Raw genomic sequence first — 27413 nt, 5'->3', positions numbered from 1 at the left:
TAGCTAAGTATAATTATAAGATCTATAATAAGGAACTGCTAGCTATTATTAAATGCTTTAAGTAACGGTAACCTAAATTAGAAGGCGCTGGATTTCCGATTACTGTGAGTGTCAAAATATCGGTAAAAATCGCCAAGCGAATAGAGCCGCATCGCACCCCACCAAAATTTGTATGAGGGGCAATTCTTTCAATTTTTACCACCACGAATTAGAGTTATTATGGGTCGCCGCCTTCCTGATGAAGTTGTTCATAGAATTAGACTTTATATTAAAGCCAATAAGGATATGGCAGTTATTGCGGATGCGATAAAGGTGTTAAAGAAGACGATTTACAAGCTGCGGTTAAACCTTAACATCTGGGGCGAGCCGTATGCTCCCCCTACCGTAACACTTAGACGCCCAAGGCTTCTGCTACCTTATTAAGAATTGGTGATGTATAATGTTATATAGTGTTAAGTCTTAGCTAACTGGTTACTGTAGAAGCTTCTTAACTTCCTTAAGAATTAGCCTACCGCGTATATCGATAAGATGCAGACTTTCCTCTTTAATGAATTTAACACCTAAGTCTTAATTAAAACTGTCTGTTATACTCTTAAGAGAGCTTACTAGTTATAAAAGGCAGTAGAGGCTTAAGCCGTAGAAAGAAGCACCCCCCTCCGTAACGCCTGGATTGGTATTTAGAAGACTTAGACGGCTAATTAGCTTATATTTCTTAATAAGTCGGCATTAAATAAAAGGACTGGTGATAGGAAGTATGGCTAGGCCCCTATTGGATCTGCTTGTTAAGTCTTACGCCCGTTTAAGAGGTTAAAAAGGTAGAGTTTTCTACTAGCGTTAACAGTTAACGGGTATTTAGATTATATTACCTTCTAAGGGTCTATTAACTCTATAATATTTAAAGCCTTTATAAAGGAGCGGGTTTTGCCTTACTGTTTACTATATTTAGGGCTATGATTAGTCCTTATTCTTAATAACGCGTTAATCTATAAGTTGGTATAACTCCGCGAGCTTTATAAGCAGTATAGTGTTAAGCTGAGGTTTCTACTACCATATTCGCTAGATTTTAATCTAATTAAGGCGACGTTTAAAGACCTTAAGGCTTGGATTAAAAGGAACTATAAGTTAGCTAAGTAATTTAAGAGCTTTAAGGCGTTCCTATATCTGGCTATTAGTTAAGTATATAGTATATATACAGGTTAACACTTCCAAGAGGCAGGATATATTATAGATTAATAGATAGCTACTCTCTAGATTGCTTAAAGTTAGAGAATTTAGATCTAATTTAAAAAAGTGTTCTAATCTTAAAGTTATAGCTCTTCCATATATCTGACGTTATGCCTTTACCTAGCTTCTTTAACTGTAAAGTCTTAATATTTTACTCCTTTCTTATTAGCCTGTCCTTAATTAGTTCTAAAATCTTCCTCTAGTGCTTACTATTAAAGCCCAGCTTAGTTACTAGCTAGTTAAAGAACTGCCTAAGTAGTTTAATTAGATCTGTTTCTAATCTAACGGGACTAGAGTTCTAAGGCAGAATAATATTTAAATATAGTAGAGGGTAATATAAAGGAGGCGGAGGATACTAATTTATCTGCTTAATTTGGTTTATAAGTATAGCTAATACCAGATTATTAAGATTTAATAACATAGAGTCTTCCTTTACTACTACCTGTCTCTTTAGATTCTTCCAATCTCTCTTTTTTTAGCTTACTAAGCTGATAATAAGACTCTATAAAGGCTGCTTGGCCGTAGACACGCTATTAAGGATCTCTCTACTCTATTATAAGAAGATGTCGGAATTAATAGGAAAGTGGTTTATTGCGATATTTGGAGCCTTAGGCAACTTCTTGTTTTACTAGTAAGTTTTACCGTTATTATAATATTGAGGATTTTAATAAGGCTACTAATCTATAATTACTGGTATATAATTACTAGAAGCTTCCTTAGTAGTAAGTATATTAGGTAGAGTAGTAAGTTAAGCCTATATAGCTATCCTTCTACCCCCCCTAAATTGCTTACTTAAAGGCTAACTTAGAGTTATAATAGGAGTAGGAACCTAAGCCTCTAATACCCTCTCCTTAATTAAATATAAGGTAAAGTTTAAGGATAAAAACCTTAACGGCTAGTGCTTATACCAATTGTTAAGTATATTGATCGCGTGACGTAGATCTTTGTAAGATTAAACTTTATAAGGGTAGCAGTTAACTTGCTGCGCCTTTTTATAGGAGGCAACGGCTTTAAGCTAACTAATTTTAAACTTCTGTAGCAATAGATCTAGGAGGATCTACTCCTTCTACTACTTTGGTTTAAAAAAGTAAAGGTTATTAGTGTTAAATATAGCTGACTTTATGCTAGGAAGAGACTCCTTCCCGCTATTAGTAATTGCCTTTTAAATACTTATAAAGCGTGCTGGCGGTAGTGGCGATAACTTATTAATATCCTTGTCCTTTACCTCTTCTAGCTCCTCCATCCCATGGTCCTTATCTTTGGGCGTAGACTCTATGGTTTAAACCGATGGCGGCGAAGGTAAAGGCGATAGCGACGGTAGTAGCGGCAACGGTGACGGCGAGGGTACTACCTTCTGCCTTTTCCTTATTGTATTTGGCTTCCTTTTAATCTTCTTAGAAGGCTGCCGTGTAGTTAAAGGTATAGGTACAGATTAAGCCAGCTTTCTTTTAGAAGGTTTAGGTGTACAGCTAGACGATTAAGTAGGGAGCTGCTATTAGGGCGCTATAAGTAGTGATACTAAGAATTTTATACAATTAACCAAATCGGGTAAGTTAATAGCTTTAATATTTGGGCACGTAGAGTGGACAATTAACGTATTATAGGTGGTAAAAATCGAAAGAATTGCCCCTCATACAAATTTTGGTGGGGTGCGATGCGGCTCTGTTCGCTTGGCGATTTTTACCGATATTTTAACACTCACAGTAAGGTTCTTAGCGACTATAAGAACCTATAATCTACCTTTCACCACACATGCAACCTTACCAAAAGGTAGCGCCGCACTTCAAAACTTANGCATACCNATCTTACCACCAAAAACAATCGATTTTCCAACTTTCAAGACCCAATTCCTACTGCCTAGCGAGCTATAGGTGGATTTAATTGTCGTTTTACCCCCTTTCCCTCAACAGAAAATTCTTCTTAGGGGTGGTCCTAGCTTGTAAGCGAGGCACGGACAGGAACACCAAAACCACCACTACTACTACTACCACCAATACCAGGGGTCTAGTATTACTACTACCTTTAAACCTAATCTCCCCAGAAATCCTCTAGTAGGATTAGTAAGGAAAAAGGGTATAAGGATAGTAAAAACTAGCAAACTCCCCCTACAAGATGCCAAGGCCTAGCAGGCCTAAAAAGAAACCTCCTATAGAGACAAGTGATGACAACGAGTCTATAGGCGAAACCCCTATAGAAAGAAATGATAATAGATTTCTATTTTCATCTTCTTTTCTTTCTTCTCCTAGCTTATCTAAGAAAGGAGAAAAAAGAGAACATCCTCAAACTTCTCCTGAAAAAGAAAACCAAAAGCCTACAAAAAAGAAACCAATAACTACTACGGATGGCATACCTAGTATACCTATACCTTTTCCTCCCCTTTCTCCAGAACAACACCTACAAAAGGCCCTAGAAAGCCTAACCCAGGCCTATAAAGGGCTAGAAGAAGAAGAAAAAGAAAAAAAGGAACAAGTTAAACAGCTAGAGGACTATACACGTAGTATCCTAGCAGGAGAAAATCCCTTTATACAAGGAAAAGAAAAGGCAGACGATGTCCTAAAAGGACTAGTAGAAGAAGTAAGGGCTCTCCGTAAGGAGGTAGCCCCTACTAAGCAAACGTACGCAGAGAGACTAAAGAGGGGCCTGCCTTCTTCGTCCTTCTTACCCTCCTCACCACCACTACCTTTTACCCCTTCTCCTTCTACTAGAAGTAAGAAAAAGCAGCTACAAGAAAGAAAGCTAGTCTTAATTACAGACGAAAAGGACCAACCTCTAGATATCTTCTCTATACGAAACAAAGTCAATTAACTATTTGCATTAAAACTGCAAGTAGAAAAGCTAGTACTAGCGTCTATAGCTAGAACTAAAGGAAAACAAAATATTCTCCTTACAACAACAGAAGAGTATAACGCAGATTTCCTGGTCAAATATAAGGATATCCGGCATAACTGCTTTACCTTCCAAAGAGAACAAAAACTAGAACCCTGGGTTCAAGTTATAGCCTATAGGGTCCCCACCCTACCTTTCCTAGAAGAGGGAGGCTCTAAGCTTCTAAAAGAAGAAATTGAGACCTTTAATCCTATAAAGATATAAGGACTACCTAGATGGATCTTATCTAGTGTAAAAAGACACGATCCACAAACCAGATTTGGCTCTATAGTTTTTACTATAGAGAACGAAGAAAAAAGACAAGAAATCCTTAAGCAAAAAGAAATCTCAATTGCAGGTACAGCTACTAAGGTAGTAAAATACCTGGAAGTCTCTCCTACTACGCAGTACACTAGCTGCCAAAAATTTGGCCATATAGGAGACAGATACTCTACTAGAGCTTATAGATATTGTGCGGCTGTATATTTATCTAAAGACCACTCCTGTTCTACCTGTATAATAATAGGCAAGCCTTGTCAACATACTACCCCTCTTTGCATCAATTGTAAAGGAAATCACTTTGCTAATAGCAAAGACTGCGAGACACTTAAAGCAGCTAAACTAGTATGCAGTACTAGCTTAGATAATTCTATAAAAGAATAGACAAAGCATAGGATCCTAGAAGGAGGCAGCTCCTACTAGGCTCTTAAAAAGATATTAGAGAGCAAAAGAATAGAAACAAATTGCAAAAGGACAGGGATAGGGGTTAGGATTTTTCCTATCATTTTCTCATTCCCTAGTAGTTGTAGTAACTTAGTATTTCACTAAGGAGCTGTAAGTCCTTAGGGGTTTATAAACTACTAGGGCATAGCTACTAGTACATGTTAAGCTGCCTAGAAAGGATTCATGTATATAGAACTATAGCGCCATAGCCTAGAGGCTGCATGCGCAGTATTGTACGTAGTATAATACAATCGGATTTAAAATAATAAAAAAAAACCTATAATACTTTATAACTATAAAGCAGCTAAGCCACCGTTAGGCTCGCTGGTTAGAATATCTATCCTATTTCCAATTCTCTATTATATACCACCTAGGCGTTTAAGGCTAGAAGCCTAATACCCTAACCTAACGCTTATAAGATGCGCTAGTACTAAAAGAAGCGCGCTCTTACTAAAATTAGACCCTACTTCGCCCCAAACTATTTAACCCTCCTACTAAAGATCTTATGGTATACGTCCTTAAAATAACTAATTAATTAATTAAATAGATTATAATTAATAAATACCTAAATAATAAGTTTATCTAAGAGACGCTTAAGCTAATATAAGACGGTATTAGACGCTCTAAAAAGATTTCTCTAAGTAAATATAAGACCTATAGAAACCGCTTATACTACTAAAACTACCTAGTTATCCCTAATTACAATAAACTTAAGCTTAAGCTCCTTAAACACGTATATAACCTACTAGTAGCTAGCTACCTAGGCTGAGGAAAACCCCTAGAACTACTCTAACGGGAGTACTACTAGCTAAATATATATAATATAACATAAAGGTATATCTATAGCTGCTATACCTACTAACGAGCTAAAGCTTCATATAAGATTTATAACGGCTTTCTAAAGCTACTACCTATTTTAGACCGAAGATAGAAGGATATCTTAATTGACTTTGTTATTAATCTCCCTATAAGTAAAGGCTGTACGAATATTATAGTAGTTGTAGACCGACTATCTAAGATGAGATACTTAATCGCCTACCCTAATATATTAATACCTACTATTGCCTAACTATTCCTAGATTACGTATAGAAACTCTATAGACTCCTTAAAACGATTATTTCTAATAAAGGTAGCTAGTTTATCTCTATATTTTAAAAAGAACTAACTACCTAACTCTATATTAAAGCACTATTATCTATAGTATACTACCTAGAAATAGATAGTTAAATAGAATATGTAAATGCTATAATAGAATAATATATTTGGATATACACGTCGTACCTATAGGATAACTAGATGGACTGGCTTGTATTTGCCAAGTTTACTATAAATAACTCTGTCTTAGAAACTATAAAGGTCTCCCCGTTCCTAGCTAACTACGGCTAGTATTTATAAATGGGTTTTAAACCCTTTAGTAATATTCCTTACCCCGCTTATTATACCTTATAAGTTATAGAAGTAAATAAATTTATAAAGAAGATGGGAGAACTATAAGAGTTCCTTACTAATAAAATAATATAAGCCCAATCTATCTATAAAGCTATAGTAAATAAGAACTAAACCCTAGTACCGGCCTACTAAATTAGTAACTTTATCTAGCTAAATATAAGGAATCTAAATATAAAACAACCTACTAAGAAACTTAATTAGAAGAATGCCGGCCCTTACAAGGTTAAAAAGATTATCTCTCCTTATACCTACTAACTAAAGCTCCCTAATACGGTTAAAATCCACCCCGTATTCTATACGTCGGTCCTCCGCCCTACTACCTCTATATTAAATGCCCTGCCTAAATAGATCTAGGACCCTCCTCTACTAGTTAAAGTAGATAGTAAGGGTAGATACTTTATTAAAAGAATTAATAATATTAAGTATAATTGTCTGAATAAGGTTCTGTAATATAGTAGACACGGTTGCTTGTAACCAATTGGGTTAACCACGTGAGCTAAGCGAGCTCAGGAGATCCATTAAATTCCACCTGTAGAAGTAGAGAGAAGAAGAAGAAGAAATCAATTGAGACCAAAAACCCCCCCTACCGTAATCCGAACAATAATAAACGAAAATATAAATATATATACCTTATAAAATAAAGAGGCTTTACTAAGCCCTTATAGGAACCTATTAACTCTATAGGACTTATATAAGCTATAGAAGACTTTTATAAACTCTACCTAGAACTACTATAGCCCTATCTTATAAAAGCTCGAGTTTAAAGGGGGGGTACTATTATAGGATACCTCTATAACATCTTATATACGTCTACCTATTTCTACCAACTTAGTAAGAAGAGACTTGTAACGGCGCTATCGTACATTACCTGCCAAATTCTGCCATATTCTACCGACCCGCGATTGGCTCGCCCAGAGCTAGCGCCTTAGCGGCTCACCCTATATATTTATTTACATCGGTCCTAGCAACCCCTTTTTCCCTTCTCTTTAGCTTAGTATCTTTATAATACAGCATTCTATAAGTGTCGGAATATATAGACAGAAGTTATGTGGTTACGTGTCGTCGTCATGTCTTTGATTAGTCACCATAAGGGTGACTAATCAGCGACACGACGACGACACGTCGACGACACGTAACCACGTAACCTCTGTCCATATATTCCGACAATAAGCTTCGGTTTAGAGGCATTTATATAAGCCGTAATATTATACTAAGCTTACCCTACCCTGCCTAGGAAGGCCTCAATAATATCCCACCCTAAAAGAAACTTCGTCTGCAATAACGCGTTAACGCGCTATACTTAGACACCAAAACAACTCTATACTGCCTGGGAAGGCCTAGATAATATCCCACCTTATAAGCCAGATAGGACTGGACCTATACCCCTAGAATTAAAACTAAAGCGTATAATACCGATAAACCCTAAGAAGCTAACAATGGCACCTAAAGCAAGCTTATTTAAGAGAGCTGCCTCTACCTAAGAGGAACCTAAGATCCAATTAGGATTAGAAATTAAAGACAATAATAACGTTATAGACGTACGCAAGCAGATTCGCGCCCTCGCGGCTAGCTAGAAGGCCAATCGTCTTAAAGTAAGAAATATATAAGAGACCCTACAAGAGATCCTAGAAAGCCTTATAGCCCTATAAAACAGCCCAGCTTCCCCTTTTTAAAGCCCTAGCCAACCTATTTACTCTACTAAATGTAATACACTAGGGAGTATAGATATAATAATAAAGTAATTAAAGTCCGTTAAGCTCTTTAACCCCTAACCCCTATCTAACGGAATAGACCCTACCTTTAAGAATTAGAGAATCTAAGTATGAGGAAAACTCCGCGTTAATTATAACTATTTTCCCTCTAAAGAAGCTAAGATGCTTTACCTCTTTAGTTAAACTATAGGAGATGCCTAATGTTACCTTTAAGCTAAATTTAAGGACGACTCCCCTATCCGCTTTATATTTATTAGCAAAATACTATAGTATTTAGCCGCTATATATATAAACCTAAATAAAGTATAGGACGCGCGTTATAACTATAATGGCTTAATAATAAAGTCGAACCAATCCTTTACTAAGTTCTAAACTTAATTCTTATACCTAGCGGGTAAAGGCTAGGTTCCCCTTAAGAACTACCGTTTAGACCTATACGATAAGCTAACGGTTCGACTATAAAAGAAGATCGTAGTAGCCTTAGATGACCTACTAACCTACTAAAAACTTATAGCCCAATATCTATCGCTTAACTTAAAACTAAAGCGAATTAACGCCCGTTCTAATTAACAAAAAAGGGCTTATAGTAGTTAAAACTCGTTAACTATACCTATAGGAGCTGGAGTAGGAAGATAAGCCACAACGGCCCTTATACTAAAAGCGGTTACATCTACGTACCGGCGAGCCTCGCCCGACCAACTATATACCACACTATTAACTAGTACTCGTCGCAATAACCTAATTAACCCTACCTCGGCTACGTACTATAACTATAATAAGGAGGGTTACTTTGCCTTGTCTTACCCAGAGCTAAAGGATATAGGCAATATTAAGGAAATAGAGGAAGGAGAAATATCTAATAAGTTAGGAAAAGAAGAGCCCTAGGGAAAGACTTCCCCCTAGGGTACCCTATTAATCTTAAAGAGATTAATCTTAGTTAGTTAATAGGTGGGAAACATTTTACTATTCTATATATAGTATCTTAAAATAGATATAGAGTAAATATAACCGCCCTTATTAATACTAGAGTAAATGGCTTCGCCTTTATAAATATTGCCTATATAAATAATATTGCCAAATTTCTAAATGTTAAAGCCACCTAATTAAAAAAGCCTATTTAGGTAAAAGGCTATAACGGCTAAGCCGGTTGGCCGGTTACCCATATCTTAAAGTTATATATTGCTCTTAACGGACGACGCTAATATGGTATCCCTTTCTGCATCCTAGACCTAGGGTCCTATGATATAATCCTTAGCCAAAAATAGATATCTTATTTTAATATTTGGCTAAATATATAATAAAGACAATTTGTTTAGCTAGAGGATAGACTAAAACTACCCTTATTTATTAGGGAAATCTAAACTAATTATAAGACACTAGCTATAAAGGCTAACCCTACCTACTAGTAGGATGTCCGGGCCCATAACCTAGCCTTTATCTAGGAAAACGCCTATCGCGAAGCTAGAAAGAACTCTATACTAATAAAAATACTCTCCTAAAGTGCTATATCTAAAGAGGACTCTACGTACGGAAGCGGGATAGAGAGTAACGTAGACAACGTCTAAGTCGCGTAGATCTAACCGGTATAGAAACGAACGTATTAATAGAATATAAGGGATAACCTTTAAAAGATACGATAGGAGCTAAAAGGAGTAATAATAACACTAGTACCCTAGAAGCCCCTAAAGTTATATATGCCCCTATTATTATATAAACCCCCTATAGTAGATATTGCCGCAATTAGCGCTATAGCGTTCCACTTTAATATATACTAAAAGGACAATAAGGTTTTTATAATAAGCCTATATAAAATTAACTAAATTATTAATAATAGGGAGGAAAAGCCGGCTAAGGAAACTAATAAGAAACTAGTTAAACGCCTTTTTTCTACTATTTATATAGATTATAAGGATATATTTTTAAAAGCAGCCTTAGATAAGTTACCCCCTTACTAAACATATAATTATAAGATTTAATTAGAAGCCAATAACTCGCTAGGCTATAGCCCCCTCTACTAATAATTAATAGATAAGCTAAAAGCAATAAAGTAGTACTTAATTAATAACCTAAATAAAGGGTTTATTAAGCTAAGTTAAGCCCCTTTTACTTCCCCTATCCTATTCGTAAAAAAGCCTAATAAAGGCCTTCGTTTTTATATTAACTATTAAAAGCTAAACGCTATTACTTAAAAGAACCAGTACCCTATTCCTTTAATTAACGAAACCCTTATATATTTAAGCCAGGTAAAAATCTTTACCAAACTTAATATCCGCTAAGCTTTTTACTAAATTAGGATAAACCCTGTATCTAAAGATTTAATAACATTTTATACCTATTATAGTTCCTATAAATATAAAGTTCTTCCTTTTAAACTAATAAACGGACTAGCTATATATTAAAGGTATATAAATAACGTTCTTTTTAATTACCTTAATAAGTTCTACACGGCATACCTAGATAATATTCTTATATACTTAGACAATAAACTTAAGCATTAAGTTTATATTAAAAAGGTCCTAGAGAGACTACAGAACGCGGGCTTATAAGTTAATATTAAGAAATACGAGTTTAGGGTAAAATGTATAAAATACCTTAGGTTTATCGTAACTATAGAAGAAATTAAGGTTAACCCTAAGAAGATAGAGGTAATCCGTAACTAGAAGCCCCCTTATATAGTAAAAGGAATCCAATCCTTCCTTAGTTTTTATAACTTCTACCACTAGTTTATCTATAACTACGGAATTATAGTAAAACCTCTTATACGACTAACTAGGAAGGACACGCCTTTTATTTTTAATAATAACTATATAGAAGCCTTTAAAGAGATAAAGGATCGGCTTATCTCTTCCCTAATCCTTTATTACTATAACTTAGACCTTAAATTAATGCTAGAAACGGACGCCTCTAATAGGGTTATAGCGGGAATCCTATTACAGTTACATTTAGACGGCGAATAGTACCCTATTACCTTCTTTTTAAAAATAATAAACCTAGCTAAGTATAACTACAAAGTACACAATAAAGAGATGCTAGCTATTATTTAATTACTCTCCTAATAGCGCGTAGAGCTTAAAGGTATAAACTCCCAGATTAAGATATATATAGACTACAAAGCCCTAAAGTACTTTATAACTATAAAGTAGCTTACTAAATAATAAGCCTAATAGGCTAAAACACTCTCCTATTTTTTTTTTACGATTATATATTATTCTAGTAAGTAAAACTCTAAGGCTAATGCCCTAACCTAAAGAGAATAAGATGTAGAACCCTAGGATAAGCTAAAGACCTAATATCGGACGCACGCCCTTCTCTATCCTAAATAGCTTAACCCGCGGATCTTTAAGGAGCTAGACTCCCAGCTAAATAAGCTAGCATTAATAGAGGAGACCTTAGATAAACTAATAGGGCTAATTAACCGCCTCCTAACTATAAACCGTATGGCTAACGCCCTAAAGGCCCTCCGCAATTAAGCTATAAAGGGAAACCCTAATTTTAAAGCAGAGGAAGGGTTGCTCCTATACTAGGAGCGGCTTATAGTCCCCAACGTTAACAATCTATAGACTAAACTAATTTATAAAGCTTATTGCTAAGTTTTTACGGTATACCTAGGCAAGAATAAGACCTATAAAATCATTAACTGCCGCTACTACTGGCCGAGAATAGTTGCGGATATTAATTAATATATACGGAACTGTAAAGACTATAGGAGAGCTATAATCCCATAGGATAAGATACTAGGACTACTTAAGCCACTCCTAATACTAAAGCGCCCTTAGTAGCATATCTTTATAGACTTTTACAAACTACTTAGGGACCGTAACGGATATAATATAGTTATAGTTATAGTTAACCGCTTTAGTAAATGCCCGTTCTTAATTCCCTGTTATAAGAACATTAATACTAAAGAGGCAGCCTAGCTATATATCTATTACGTCTACTAAATCTACAGACTACCAAATACTATTATGTCTAATTATAGGCCATAGTTTATATTAGCCTTTTAGAATAAGTTTACCTAGATTCTAGATATTAAGCTAAAGCTTTTTATAGCTTACCACCCCTAGACAGACAGTTAGATAGAGATTATAAATTAGTACCTAGACTAGAGGCTTAGGCCCTTTATTAACTATTTCTAGAATAACTGGTCTAAACTACTACCCTTAATGGACTACGCCTAAGCAACCCTACCCTATAACTCCACAGGGTTTGCCCCGATTTAGCTAGAAATGGGATACTTACCCCGCATAAGCTTTAACTAAAAAAGGCTAAAAGAACCCTAGACTATATAAGAGAAGCTATTCTATACTAAGGCCTAATAGTACGCNAAACNNTTAGAGGAAGCNTAGANNGTAGCCNATAAGAACNTAGAAAAAGCNTANAGGTTAATAAAATAGTAGGTAAACAAATACCGTTAAGAGCCTAACTTTGCCCTTAGTAATATAGTCTAGGTTATAATAAGGAATTAGAAAACTAAATAACTTAGCCGTAAGCTAGACTACTAGATAGCAGAACCGTATAAGGTTTTTAAGAAAATAGGCAACTTATATAAGGTAAAGCTCCTAGATTTAATTAGGGTTTACCCTATTTTCTTACTAGATAAGTTACGGAAAGCTATAAATAACCTATTACCTAGATAAAAGAACGAGCCTCCCCTACTAGTTTAAGTAAACGGTAACAATAAATAGGAAGTTAGTGAAATACTAGCCTATAAGACAGTATAGGGAACGCTAAAATACTATATCTAATAAAAGGGCTATAATCTAGACCCAACCTAGTACCCTATATGGAACTTTATAAGCTACCCCTAGAAGCTTAAAGAGTTCTATAACTAATACCCTAATATACCTAGACCCCTAAAGTACCTAAACAAATAGATAAAATACTAGTATAATAAAGATAATAAGTTACCAAAGAAATATAGGGACAAAAACGCCCTAAAGCCCTAATATAGCTATCTGCCAAATTCTGCCAATTCTGCCAAATTCTGCTAGTACTGTAAAATCTCAAATATCTAGGAACTTTAACCGCCGGTTAAAGTTATCTAATTAGTCAGATCTATGCTAAGACTTTTTAGTAGCTACTCTTTCTAGCCTAGTGCTTCCACTTAGCCTATAATTGCCTTTTATACTTAGTCCGGGCGCACTTATATCCCCTTTATCTCCTTATCTTATATTTTATAATCCTACGTTTATAAGCCTAGTACTACCCTATTTCTAACTAAGCCTAAGGGTAGGCCTTCCTTTAAAGAGGGGGGTAATGTAACGGCGCTATTGCACGTTACCTGCCAAATTCTGCCATATTCTACCGACTCGCGATTAGCTCGCTTGGAGCTAGCGCCTTAGCGGCTTACCCTATATATTTGTTTATATCGGTCCTAGCGACCCCTTTTTCCCTTCTCCTTAGCTTAGTATCTTCGTAATACAGCATTCTACAAGCTTTGGTTTAGAGGCATTTATACGAGCCGTAATAAGACTAACCGCGAGATGGCAATCTAGTGGTAATCTGCTGGCAATCTACGGCAATCTAATAGCAATCTACTATATTCCACTATATTCTGCTAAGTCTACTAAATCCTACTAAGTTCTGCTAGGACCGCTACTTAAATCCTATTCTACTCTATATATGTATTAACTAAGCAACTAAACTAACAATATATACCCTTTTTTCCTATTTCCTTACCTTCTTTCCTTATATAACGTCTTGATTTTATTATATAGTTTATATATATAGCTTAATAATATCTACTTCGCTATATATTATTATCGCTTGTACTTACTCTATAATAATAGGTCTTTAAGGCTTTATTTAGAATCCTATCTAGTCCTAGTACTATATTATTTAAAAAGCGGCTAATAGTTCTAGCCATTTCTCCTATTATTATATCGCTGTTAACCTATAGGTAAGTTACTAGTATTTTACCTATAATATTACTAAGGTCTGCTAGAGCTAGTTAGGGGAAGAACCTTTCTATAAGGATTTTTGGCTTATTATTATTATTATTAGTAGCCTATAATTCCCCTACTCTTTATAGGGGCGGTAGATATAGGTCTTCTACTAGGTATTCTACCTTTTTCTTTACCTATTTTACTATAGCCTAAAGGCCCTTATTATAGGGGAGGCTTAAGTTAGTAGTATACTTATTTATAAACCGTCTCTAGTTATTCCTTACTTCTTTTTTTAGGGTATTCTTTAACTAGTTTCTTATATCTTTATATCGTCTTTCGTCCTTAGAATTGTAGCTACTTATATATTTTCTTCTTGCTTATTATTAGCTAGTAATAAGAACCGCGTATTGTGCGGACTATATATGTTGCGTATAGGGGCCCGGTTTTAAAACTGGGCAGTACTCTTCTAGCCTATTTTTAATTGCTGCCTAAATCCTTTCTAGTCTTTAGTTAATTTCCTTAGGGGTAGCCTAATAAGCCTCACTTATTTAGTATTAGGTAGATTTCTTCTAGGTCTTTATAAGGCATATTACCTAGGTATATAGTAGGGAGTAGGTAAGCCGAGTAAGGGATAAAATACCCCCTATAGTCTTAGAGTTATTATTTACCCGTATTAAGGAAACTGTCTATCTTAAGCTTCCTTATTGTATATCTTTTGCTATTTAGCTACGCCTTAATATCTAAGTCTAGCTGTATCTAGATAGGGATATAGTCTAAAGTAAGTACCTATTCTTCTTTAGGGGTATATCTTTTAAGTCTCTAGTATAGGCTTTCGTCTATAAATATAAGATTAATTATACTTCTAGCGGTGCCTCGTTGTTATATAATTGCTCCTAGGGGGGTAGCTAGCTTATAATAGGCTAATATTAAAGCTCTAGTTTAATTTAATTAATTAATTAAATTATTTATAGGCTTGCTAACTAGTAGTTTAAATAGTTATTATTAGGTTCTAGAGACAGTTATTTATTCTAGTAATAATTATCTAGTTCTAGTAACAAATATCCAGTTCTAGGGGCAGTTATTAGTAATAGCCGTCTATTCTAGCAACGGTTATTAGTTTTAGGGATAGTCGTTAGTTTTAGAGACGGTTATTAGTTTTAGGGACAGTCGTCTAGTTCTAGGGGCGGTTATTAGCAACAGCTATCTATTCTAGCAACGATCGTTAGTTTTAGAGACAGTTGTCTATTCTAACGATAGTCGTCTAGTTCTAGCAATAGTTATCTAGTTCTAGTAACAGTCGTTTAGTTCTAGCAACGGTCCTCTACTAGCTACTGTTTTAGTACCTCTTTAGGTAGAAAGGAGGTAAGAAAAGAAGGGTAAGAAATAAGGTAGCTACCTAGGTATATAGGGGATAGCTTAGTAGAGGTATATATAGGCTATTAGGAATATAGCGGGGACCTAATAGCACTATATATCGCGTACGTGCGCACCTAAAGGGGTATCGCTTTAGGGAGGGGGGGATATTCTACTAGGAACCTAATAAGACGATTAGGAAATACTAGTTTCCTATTAGGGCCTATTAGAATAATTAGGAAATACTAGTTTCCTATTAAGAGCCTATTAGGAGCCTAATAAGATAATTAGGAAATACTAGTTTCCTAATAAGAGTCTATTAGGACAACTAGGACGATTAGGACAATTAAGAAAATTAAAATCCTATTAGAAGGCCTCTAGGATCTTAGTACCCTAATAAAATGCTAATATTATTAAGGTTTTTTAGAAGTTTAAAGTAGGGGTTAAATAGTTAAGAAAGTGGTAGACTAATACCTATCCGAACCCCTTCTAGGATAAGCCCTTAATAATCTCCCTCTACTATAAGGTAATGGCGATTAGGGGCTAACTATAAGAAGGAGGGGAGTAATATAAGGGATATTATTGCGGTTATCTCGGATTGCCTTTAGAACAGTGTGGTCAGTAATAAATCTTATTACGATAAGATCAATCGATAATCATTTATCGCTTATCACTCGCTTATTTCAATAATTTCGATAATATCTTAGCACACCCCACTATAGAGAAAAATATTAAATCTCTTGGTTTCTTTATATATTATATATAATTATAGCTTTAAAAGCTAATTCCTCTCTTCTTACTAATACTCTTAACTTAATTAAGGACTCTAGCATATAACGAGAGAGGAATACAAGGTCCGTAGTTTATGAATACTTCTATAAACCAAACGCTAATAAGCTAGAGCGCGATAGAAATGGCCGGAAGCTTATCTACTGCTCTAAATGCTTGTACGGCGGATTATTAACTACTAATCTCCGGAATCACCTAAAGTTAAGGCATTAAATTATTATAAAAGTAAGCGACAGTAGTACCAAAGTCGCAGTATACAAGAAATTAAAGCAACTCTATAATAAAGCTTCTGCCTAGAGTAATATAACTAAGTTTAATTCCTATATACTAAAGAAGATTCTTAATAAGGACGTTATTAAGCAGGCTCTTCTTAACTTAATTATTATACATAATCTTCCTTTCTGGGCGGTTAAGTGGCCAGAACTCTATATATTCTATTAGGCCCTAAATCCGGAATTAAGAAGCTATATCCCAGTATCTTATACAACTATTACTAAAATAATTAATAATTTATTCTAATTATAAATGGATATTATACAGGAAAAGCTCCAGTCTGCGTTAATAAACATTTATCTTACTATTAATATCTAAATCTTACCAAATAACTACCTTCTTCTTGCGATCTATACTTACTTTATTAATAACCAGGAGAAGCGAATAAAGGCTCTTCTTACTCTTTGTATAGTAGCTAGCTATAGTAGGGCAGACTAATAGAATGCTCTACTTCTAGTTCTAAAGAACTTTAGAATTATATAAAAGCTTAGAGCTATTATTGCCGATAACTCTAGTATAAACGATACTCTCTACCGTACGATTAGTTAGTATCTCCTTAAAGATAAATATATTAAATAGGATCCTATATAACAGCGGATCCGTTACTAAGGCTATATTATTAATCTTACTGTCCAAGCATTCTTATTTAAAGATATTATTAATATTAAGTAAATTAAGTTATACGAAAAGGACGAGAAGAGTAGGGAGGAACTTAGTAAAAAGGAAAAGAAGGATAAGCAAGACGTATTTCGGCGCATGGGTGTACTTGGCAAGCTTTATAATATTATCGTCTATATACGCTCCTTAGCTGCATATTTAAAACTATTCGTAAGCTATACGGGGAGAAGGATTTTACTTAATAACCGTATGCGATGGAACAGCTGATTTTATATACTTATTATAGCGCTTTAGTATAGGAGTGCGGTTAATAAGTATATAGAGGAAAACTTATTAACGCTCCTAAAGGATAGTCTTACTCTATAAGACTAGCAACTACTTCGTATAATATTAGAGTTTCTCGCACCCTTTAAGAAAGCAACTCGGAAATTATAAGGTAATAATGCAACGCTTAACCAAGTGCTTCCTATAATAGATATTCTTATTAAGTATATAGATAGGGCTCTTATATATTTATCCGCATTTCTTACTTATAAAAACTAACGCTATAATAGAAACTACATTGTGCTAATAAGGCCTTTATTTCTAGAATTAATTATTACTAGGTAAAGTTTAATAAGTACTATACAGAAACTAATAGGTCGCCTCTTTATACAACTACTCTTATTCTTTACCCTAAGCGTTATACAAATTATATTAAGAGATGTTGGCTAAAGAAGTAGTAGAAGGACGCCTTATTAAGGGTTAAGAACCTTTAGGAGAAGTACCAAGACGAGCATATAGTTTCTATATTGTACGAGAAGGAGCCTAAATCTAAGACATAGGAAGAACAGCTTAACTTATTTAATTGTATTAAGCGGGATATTAATAATAAGTATACCCGTTTAGCAAGCTAGGACAAGTACAAGGATTACTATTCTAGAGAGCTATATAACCCTAAGGTTTCTGCAATTCAGTGGTAGGCGCAGGAGCAGCAACAAAAGCGTTAGCTATGGCTTTCAGCATTTGCATTCGAAGTTCTATTAATTCCTATAATAAGCGATAACCCTAAGAGAGTTTTTCCTAGTGGGCGTTATATAATATTATAGGAAAGAATAAAGCTTAAAGTAGAGACGGTTAAAAAAACAGAGTGCTTAAAGAGTTAGTATCGAAGTGGGGTCTTAAAGGGGGGAAGTGGCCAGTGTTAACACCTACACGAACCGTGCACTACCTATACACGGACCTACTACTAATTAACAACTATTAATTATTAATCCTAATAGAATAATACTAGATTAGGCCAGTATATTGCCTAGATAACGTAATATAGATTTTATTATAATTATTTCAATTAATAATAATCAATTATGATAATTTTATCATTTATTATTGCTTTATTATTAACCATACTGCCTTAAAATAACCCCCGGGTACCCCTTAAATATCTATCAGTTATATACCAGAGGCATATGCCCGTAGTATAGTCTCCACAATCCTAGAGGCCTTACCTCCTCAAGGATTTATCTCCTCTACAATCTATCCTATTCCTATAATCGTGCCTTATAGCCCCCTATTTATAAAGTCCCCTTATATATAGCTATTATATAAAATCTATCCCTATTAGGAGATTAAATACGCGAATTTTTCTCTAGTATTTATTAGCTAAGAGTATAATTATAATACTAAGTCTACTAGAAGCTAGGCTATACTACTAGATGCGCTATTTACCTCTAGATTCTACCTTATAAGTCTTAGGTCTATATAAGGATATTTCTATATAACCTATACCTCCTTAGCTAAATAGGGGGCTAAATTAGACTAAAGCTTAGCGGCTTCTCTAATCGTAATATAATCCCCTAATTGTTAGGGAAAAGTAAGGTCTAGGTCTAGGTCGACAAGGTGTTAAGAAGGTAAAGGCTTCCGGCTTCCGGCGGCGCAGCTCTGACTAAGCTAAGTAACTAGCATTAGCCTATAGTTTCGCTAAGGACCCGCTTCGGCGTCCGGCTTCGCCTTTATCGTAACGCTATAATATAATACTGCCTAATGCGTCCGCAGCTCGCAGTAGCTGTAACCCGTATTACCTATTACTAGGCAGTTCTCGGTATAGCCTTATAGCTATTTATAGCTATTCTAATAGGGATTAAGTTGCATACTATAGCCACGCCTAAGATACTACTAGGGGCGGAGGTAAAGAAGAGGATAAATGGAAATGGTATTCTAGTACACTAATTGGTAGGGGATATAAGTAGGAGGAGAGGAGAGAAGGGGGGAGGAATACGGTAGGACTAAAGCACGCGTTAATACCAGGAGAGAGTATAAATGTGTCTTATAAAAGGGCCGAAGAGTTACAGCGCTGGGGAACCGTTAGTATAAAACATGTAGAGATTAGGGAAGGCGGGCAGAGTACCTGTATAGACGCTAAGGGGACGGAAAATGCCTTACGGCTAACAGCTAGAGTCTAAGGTGGCACAGTAGCGAGAAAGAAAAGAGGAGATAGAGCATAAGGGCAAAAGCAGCGAGGAAGAAGGCCTTTTATGGTCGAGGTTGAGGTTAGGTCCTGGCCGAACTAGGGTAGGAAAGCGAGCGCGCCTTTCCCGTAAAGGAACTTCCATTTCCTAATGCGTGGTCTCTATGTTGTTTTTTAATATAAAATTAAAAGCTTTATATTCCTTAGCACGAGCGCTAAATTTAGCTTAATTAGTTGCCTAGTTCTTATTAATAACCGTTGGACGTGAATTAATGGGCTAAGGGATAAGTGCGGTTTCGACATAAAATGCTCTTAACTAATCGCCACAAACGCCACAAACGCCACGACAGATACCACCCCAGCCCAAGTACTAGCGCAAAGAAGCGGATACTCAGGCTTGAGAAGTGTTAAATTAGGCAAACCAGTATCTCATCTGCAAACAGCCCAACATCTAGGGTATACTACGGCATTACAAAGCTTCCATCTCAACGTCAACCATATCATTCAACGGCCCTGAGTTTTGAATGCGTAGCTTTTGTGCTTCCATGTGCATCTTTTCACCGACTCTCCACGATGGTCCAAGCCTCTCGCTCAAAACATCGATTATTTTGTTGGCCAATTGCCATCTATACGATGATGTGTCCAGCGAATCTCCCCCATACGGTCCACTGTAGTGATGTGTTGCAGCAAACTTCTTCCACGGACGAATAAATCGGAAAATGGTTTCCTTGTCTGAGGTTTCCGAGCAAAACTCGTAAATGACGTCTCTCATGATATCGATCCTTCTCAGGTGATTGAAAATGCCCGGCTCCAGTCCTAGTGGGAGCTGCCTCGCAAATTCCAGAATCAGAGCTGCCACGCCAGCTGCTATAGGAGTAGCGAATGACGCTCCCGTCACACGCGTCTCTCCTGAGCTTTCTAAGTCGGGTGGGTAAGCAGCCAAGACATCCTCTCCGGGTGCCGTGAAACGATAGCCTTTTGTATTGTTGCGGTCATTTGAAGGCGGTTTGAAATCCGAGGTGGTGCCCCCTCCTGTTGCCGGATCGACGCTGATCACATTTAAAGCCCGTGCCGGGTACATAACACCTAGGTTTTCCCGATTTCCATCGTTTGATGTCGCAGCAAAGACCAGAACATTGTTCGTTTTCGCGTACTCAATGGCTTGCTCCAAGGAGGTCTCGTCGTCATAGTGCCACCCTAGGGATATGGAAATAACATTCGCACCATGGTTGACGGCATGATAGATCGCCTTTCCCACAATCTCGCGGCTGATACCTTCGCCGCGCTTTTGAAGGACTTTCAAAATGCATATTTCTGCATTTGGGCAGACTTTGAGAGCCAAGGTAGCGGTTGCAGTCCCGTGGCCATCTTCATCTTGGGACCAAAGCCCCAATGCCCCATAGCTCTGGCACTCCACAAACTGTCTTGCGTTTTCTGCCACTTCCTGTGGTACGTCTTCAGTTCCGTCCGGGTGTGCCAGCCCAGTGTCCAGTATGGCTATTCTGACACGCTTGTATCTTTCTCCGTTAGTGAGAGACTCTTTATAACAACCGTTTGGGCCATAAATGAGTGGATGCGTTCTGTTCACAAGATCGTCGAACCAGGTATCCGCTCGGACGGCACTGTAAATATGAGTATCGAAGTTCTCACACGGATAACAGGGTAGCTAACAGTGTAGTTCTCGTCGATTTGGCTAACATCAACCCTATTTGGGTTCTCCGAGCAGATTGGTCGACCTCAGCGTTTGCTGCTGCTTGCTTCGACTTCGGAGACCCAATCGAAGTAGGAGCCGATCTTGCGGCTTGTGCGATAGAAGATGTCTTGTTGCTTGGTATTTTCTCTCTGGGGATTCGGACTCCTCCGAAAGTGCTCGCCGTACTTTGCCCAGAATTGGTGGAAGCAGATTCAAGGATTGTGCACTGGCTCTGCGAATCTGTTGTTCCAACATTGCCACCCATCTCGCTGTGGTTTCCCACGGTTTGTATAACCAAAGGTTGATGGATTCCGTGTATAAAGTCGCTATGCGGCCGGGACGAGGAAGGGAGAGCCTCCTTGGGTGAAGCATCGCCATCCGTAATAGCAACACCGACCTCTTCCCTTCGTTGACAAAATTCTAACCACGCAACGCACATTTCGAGAGCATCTTCTTTGGTTTCACCCCCGGGTTCTGACTTCAAAAGCTCGTCTCGAGCGGCTTTAAAAGCCGTCACAGCATCTCCGAAGCGGTCCGATGATTCGGCTGCCAACCCTTCCGTGATCTTTTCGTCTATGCCCTTCGAAGAGAAGTACGAATTTTTCAAAAACAAAGCGCTCGCTTGCCTTGCAAATTCCTCCGCCGCCGTTTGGGTTGCAGGGGTAGATCGCGTTCGTCGAAGATCATCCACCATGTAAATGTACGTCGAGGATTCTTTCGCGTGCCGGCGAAATCGTCTCCATGCATCTGCATTTTCTTGGTGGAATTGAACGGCGTGCAAGTAATGTCCAATCTTCTCTAAGCATCTAACCATTCGATGACGAATCGAAATCTTCTTCTTCTCAATGACAGGTCGGTTTCCTACGCTGCATTGCTGATGGTATTCCAGGAGCGGCTCGTCAATATTTAGAGCGTCCTCGAAAAGCCCAGAATCAAAAAATTGCTGGGCCAACGACTGTGCAAATCCCAAAGCTTCTTCACTGTGCTGGCCAGAAGAATCCTCGATGAGATGGAGCGTCTTGACGCCAAAGTTTCTTGCCTCACGGTATGCTTTTGCCTCGAAAAGGTCCTTCGTTAGGAGCTTCCGATCTGTCAGTAGCTCTTCGTTTTCGTCTAGCAGTGCTGCAACCTCGAGGAGTAGCGTAAGAGCCCTGTCTGGATCGCGACTCCTCAGATTGTGCGCCTCACGATACAGGGTAAAGATTCTGGTTTCATCGACTGGCATGCTTGCGAGATCGCTGTGTTACTACAGCTATGTGTCGAAGCTGGCAGATACACCGACAGTACGTGGAGCATTAGCGGTATCGATGGATAGCTTTCAAGTCGAGCGATGCATCATCAAAAACCCAATATGTAGGGCTGCTAGATACCCTGTATTGGACCGGTCTATCAATGCGCCGTCGCTGCTAGGCTCCAGGCAAAACAAACTTACCTGGCCGCAAACGGACAGCGCGGTACATTTTTAGCTACGGACCCGAGCAGCGTTTGGTGTCGGCGCTACCTGTCACTAATTACTGGTCCAACTGCACAAACATAAAAGCTTAGTCGAATCCGTCGTTGATTTCAGCAGAAACTACTTGAGGCCTCGTGTTAAAGATATTGGCTGGGCGCCTTCATTCTCAGACATCGCAGCCTGGATATTTCTCGCCGTAAAAAGCTAACAATTTCGGACTACTACATCCAAAACATTTCTATCTACTCCCACCAAAGTTTTCACTTTGCGTATCCACCATGCCCGAGCTTGAGTTCAAAAAATGCTACTTCCTAGCGGCTACTCGCAACTACGCACCCAAAAAACGCATCTTACTAGGAAATATCGTCGCCGGACCAGATACCCCTCATCAGCCCTACAATCGCTCGCCTTTCACTATAGACCCCAACGACATAGACACTCACAACGAGTTGAAGTGGCGGAAAGAGTCCGGCAAAGATGGGGACGTTAAAGTCGGCATCTGGGCTTCTTTCATGCAAATGATTGTAGGGGTGGGTGGGGACGCTTCAGTCGGGTATAAATACGATAACAAGAATGCTTTGACCTGCGATACGACGACCGAGGAGTTTGACCCAAGCCCCGAATTTATCAAAGAGTGCGTGAAAGACCCTGGGATACAAGAGTTCCTCGATAAGAACAAGAAGAAGATCATCAAATCACATTTCCCGGTCCGCATATACATGATTACCGGAATCAAAATCGCCAAAGATGCTTCGCTGGTCTCGGAAATGATGAAGAACCGGAATGTTCATCTGCATCTCGGGGTAGATGGCACCCCAGCCGGTGTCCCTGTGAGCGGAGGGCCAGACGTTGATGTTAATGTCGGCAAGTCTGGCAAGGAGAGCTTTCAGAAAGCAGACACGTTTGTACTCGGCTTTCGACTCCACCAGATTAAGATTAGTCCCAAGGGAGACATCAAGACCAAGCAGCACCTCGATGGTGCCGCACTGGGAACAGATTATGAGAATGACGAGGAGCTCGAGAAGGTGGAGCTCGAGTTCAGTGGGTTGGAACCGGAAAATGCGCGAGGTGAGAATTTCGAGATGGGCAACACAGTCGTCATGGATGAGAACTCAGGGGAGCCGTGCGAACTGGTCAACTCTTTCCAAGCTTGATGGAAAGCCCCTGTCTTCCTTCGTGTCTGATCGTCAGATTAGAGTTAGCGGATCAAGTCCTTTAAGTTGTTATTTTGTCAGAGCTTACTAACAAAGGTGGTTCGTTGGACGCAGGTGGGCGCAACTGAGATCGCACAGGCCATGTCCTCTGTAGATAGCCGCCAATCACGGTCATTGCAATGTGACGTCTCTGAGTTTTCCAGCTAATGTTGTCTCGTCCAAATATGCCATTGCTTCCCCATCCATTTTGCCGTAGACGTATGATTCTCCAATTAGCTCAAAGGTCGATCCTGATGAATTCACACACTTTCGAAGTACGACAGGAACTGTGCACCCGGCTAAGATGCAGACCAGATCGTCGTTTCGCGCTCTCGAAGGCGCAAGGCCGAACAGGTACTCGGTGCCTTGAGGGTTGGAATCAGCAAAGCTTGGTGCTCGTTTCCTTTTCTTGCTGTTGTTTCGATAGTCCGTCTCGTCACCATTCACCAGCGATTCCGTTGAGCTATCTGTGTTGGTTCTAGTAGGGCGTTGACAGGTGAGATAGTCGTGCCCTGACCTTTTGCAGGCGTCGCAATACGATTTGGCTAGGAAAAATCTTCGGTTCCAGACAGTGCTCCTCACACGTTTAAGAAACATGAACATAACGTCTGAATGGGGCTTTATCTCTCTCAACCTGGCGACATCAACGTTTACATTCCTATCTCCGTGGAAGTTGGTCACGTTCGACTCGAGAAGACACTGCAAGCAAGCTCGCCGATACCATCCAGGTGGATTTCCACCATCTGGACCCCGGTCGGCAACCAATGTTCTCCAGAGTTGATCTGGGACTATGTTCTTTGACTGTTTCTTGTCCCATGACGTTTTCTTGATCCAGTAGTTGTTGAGAATGCCAGTGATGGGATCGGAACATTCCTCAATTGTCGCGAATTTGAAACCTTTGGCCTGAAGGGTAGGAGTCGGGCCGCTTGTGAACTTGACCCAGTTAGGATCAGCGATAGTACCCCGGGATGCATTGTAATTCTTTCTCGCATCTTTGTAGGCCGTACCGACGAAGCTGTCGCCATTGACACGCAGCCCCCGAACGGCTATATCGGGCGTTCCGAACGTCGAATCCGAGATTTTGGGGATCCAAGATGGGAACTTCTTGTCTGGAACATCTGGTGCCCAATGTCGACAGATGATGTCCAGAGATTGCGAGGTTCTAACGCATTTTTCGGTAAATTCAATGAAGACGTCGATAGGGTTTTTCTTGTAGTCGATATCCATATCCATTGGCATTTGTTCATCTGTCATCATCGCGGTTTCCAGCTGCGCGTTGTGGTCCGTGGCGTATTTCTGGGGTGTATCTCTGGCAAGCGCGAGCAGAGAGTAGATGATATCGTGAGTAGAAGCGGCAAAGGATAAAAGACTGGATACGAGGGTCTCCAGTCCCACGAGGTGTTCTTTGACGTCGCCTTCGTCAGACTTCCTCGTCAGATGGCTGATGGAGTCGACGAGGACCACGGCACCCAAGCCGTCGACATCTGACAAAATGTGTGGGTTACTGAACAACTGCTTAATCTGATCCAGCTTCAGCATGAAGAGAGAAACGGCGTCAGAAAAATCGCTCCAATGTACGCTCTTGTTCCCGCAGTGTACCACCGCACTTCTCGACAGTGCGATTTCTTGAACCACCCACCTGCGACTGAACCACCGGCATTTCATCAGTTCCATGAACGCAAGCCAGTCTTCTTTGTTCCTAACACTCTTGTCTTGGATGAGTCCATCGAATCTGTCAAGAATTACGATCTCCTTGATGAACCGCATCGCGTTGTCGGTCTGTTCGTCACCCACTCCGAGAAAAATGCTGACACTGTCAGCAGAGTTGTAAATATCCGCCATTCTGCGGAGCTGAACCTTCTTCTCTTGCTCCGCCTCGATGGTTTTTTCCTGGTTCATACATATCGCATCAACCCAAATTGCAAGAGGTTCATCCGGCAGACGCAAATGAAGAAAGGCTTGGAACAGGTTGTCATGGATCCATAAGTGGTAGGGAGTGGCTTTCTTAGTCTTCTGAAGGACAACCTCGGATATCTGCTTTGGCTCCGGGTAGATACTGATCCGATTGTTGGCACTATCGGGCCCGGTAGCACCCCAATGGTATGACAGGGCGGTGTACTTTTTCCGGAGTCTCTCCAAAGGTTTAACAACAATGGTGCAATATATGTCGTCCTCCATTTCACCCGGCTGTAGTAGCAGCAGCCGGATCTCATCTTCACGTAGCGGTTTGTAGTTGTAATGCGTCCGTATTTTTTCCAGAATTGACTGGTTCAATTTAGGTTTGTGTTTCCTTACGGACGTATGCTTGGGATCGAAGAATGTCTTCTCAGTAATGTCCGGAGTGACTGGTTTAGCAAAGGTATGCGGCTTGATAGAGTCTAAGATATCGAAATGCTCAAAAGCGTTGGGCGCTGGAGTTTTCGCCATGATCGTCGCATATGGGTCAATAACAGAAACGCCCTCGCCGAGAGACTATAGCGACAAAGTTGATGGCGGCGCAAGCGCCTGAAGACGGACAGAAGCAGGAGCAACGCGTGTCATCATGGCACGAGAAGCGATAGTCGTTAATAATAAGATCTTTTCCCCTTGAAGGTCAACGGATGAGTTCCGCATAGCAGGGAGCGCGCCATCAAAGCGCGCTCTGCAAGCCCTGTGTCGAAGGGCTGCATATTATTTGTCGAGGAAGAAAAAGAGGTTATCAGCACTGTCACCGGGCGTCTCATACCCATGTTTTAGTTCATTTACGTAATAGCAATCACACAGAAAAAGTGTGAGGAGGCTCTCGGTCTTACCATGCTAAAAGGTGGGTCTGTCATAAGCGCTAATGCACAATCCCTACACGGGGCAACCTCAGCTCGAAATATAAGATTACGTGGTCAACCGAGCCTAAATCGCTCGTCCGACTATAACTTACCTCTTAGCTCTAAAATAGAACTAATTATTATAGGTAACTAGTTATAATATATTCATAACGTATTTATAACGTATTCTAATTTAAGTAAATCTATCTAATAATTACTAGTTACTAGATTTCTTTAGTTATATTTATATAGCTAAATTAGCGGCTAAGTTATAATTATATAGGTAGAGGGGCCTATACGCTTAGCAATTATAAATATTACCCTATATTTATAGTTGATTTTTAATTACTAGTAATACCGCGCTTTTAATACCTATTAAGCGCTATATTACGGGACTGCCCGTAACACGCGCTACGCTAGACGCGTAGCTTTCCTTTCCTTGTTTAATATCACTTAGTAAATAGTTTATCCGCCCCAATTGCCCCTATATAGATTTAGCCGCAGTTATATCCCTATTAAGCTCTCTAGCAATCCTCTTAAGTCTCTATAATAGCTATATATAGCTATTAATTCTTTAAATCTAATGCTTATTTATCTAGCGTTTATATATAATATATCGTCTTTATAACGCGCTATATATAAAGCCTATACTTATATTAGAATTGTAAAAATTAGCTATAGGTTAATAGAGTTATTTATATTTTAAGTTACGTGCTACTATTATATAAATACCCTAAAGCACCTTATTAAAATTATATTATACTAAAATAATCCTTTAGGGGGCTATAAATAAAGGCTTTAATAAAACTTATTAAAACTTAGGTATAGATAATATATTACAAAAACAATATATTATATACAAACGCTAAATAAACAAGCATTAGATTTAAAGAATTAATAGCTATATATAGCTATTGTAGAGACTTAAGAGAATT

The 27413-nt window shown here is 38.6% G+C and overlaps 5 protein-coding genes across 5 annotated transcripts; 3 read left to right on the top strand and 2 right to left on the bottom strand.

The window, feature by feature from the left end:
• Window positions 1-222: 222 nt before the first annotated feature.
• Window positions 223-411, top strand: K441DRAFT_516797 (uncharacterized protein; the record flags this gene model as incomplete). The annotated part of the gene is made up of 1 exon (XM_067642117.1): window positions 223-411. A coding segment is annotated over one exon (189 nt), but the record flags the coding sequence as incomplete, so codon positions are not given.
• Window positions 412-4587: 4176 nt separating this feature from the next.
• Window positions 4588-4752, top strand: K441DRAFT_596838 (uncharacterized protein; the record flags this gene model as incomplete). Its single annotated transcript, XM_067645038.1, has 1 exon — window positions 4588-4752. A coding segment is annotated over one exon (165 nt), but the record flags the coding sequence as incomplete, so codon positions are not given.
• A 14972-nt stretch (window positions 4753-19724) lies between these two features.
• K441DRAFT_21532 (subtilisin-like protein) lies at window positions 19725-22509 on the bottom strand. The gene is made up of 2 exons (XM_067640559.1): window positions 21010-22509; window positions 19725-20960 (listed from the first exon to the last, which is right to left on the bottom strand). The coding sequence occupies exons 1-2, from the start codon at window positions 22254-22256 to the stop codon at window positions 19808-19810; spliced, it is 2400 nt and encodes a 799-aa protein (XP_067496463.1). The 5' UTR covers window positions 22257-22509; the 3' UTR covers window positions 19725-19807.
• A 68-nt stretch (window positions 22510-22577) lies between these two features.
• Window positions 22578-23817, top strand: K441DRAFT_671578 (uncharacterized protein). Its single transcript, XM_067650440.1, has one exon. The coding sequence runs from the start codon at window positions 22763-22765 to the stop codon at window positions 23636-23638; it is 876 nt and encodes a 291-aa protein (XP_067496462.1). The 5' UTR covers window positions 22578-22762; the 3' UTR covers window positions 23639-23817.
• Window positions 23583-26338, bottom strand: K441DRAFT_671577 (uncharacterized protein). The gene is made up of 2 exons (XM_067650439.1): window positions 23731-26338; window positions 23583-23664 (listed from the first exon to the last, which is right to left on the bottom strand). The coding sequence occupies exon 1, from the start codon at window positions 26102-26104 to the stop codon at window positions 23810-23812; it is 2295 nt and encodes a 764-aa protein (XP_067496461.1). The 5' UTR covers window positions 26105-26338; the 3' UTR covers window positions 23583-23664; window positions 23731-23809.
• Between the last annotated feature and the right edge of the window lie 1075 nt (window positions 26339-27413).

Source organism: Cenococcum geophilum (assembly GCF_001692895.1).
Source record: "Cenococcum geophilum 1.58 unplaced genomic scaffold K441scaffold_102, whole genome shotgun sequence".
Taxonomy (NCBI): Eukaryota; Fungi; Ascomycota; class Dothideomycetes; order Gloniales; family Gloniaceae; genus Cenococcum; species Cenococcum geophilum.
The sequence above is the reverse complement of the archived record's forward strand: the minus strand, read 5'-3'. Positions and strand labels throughout refer to the sequence as shown.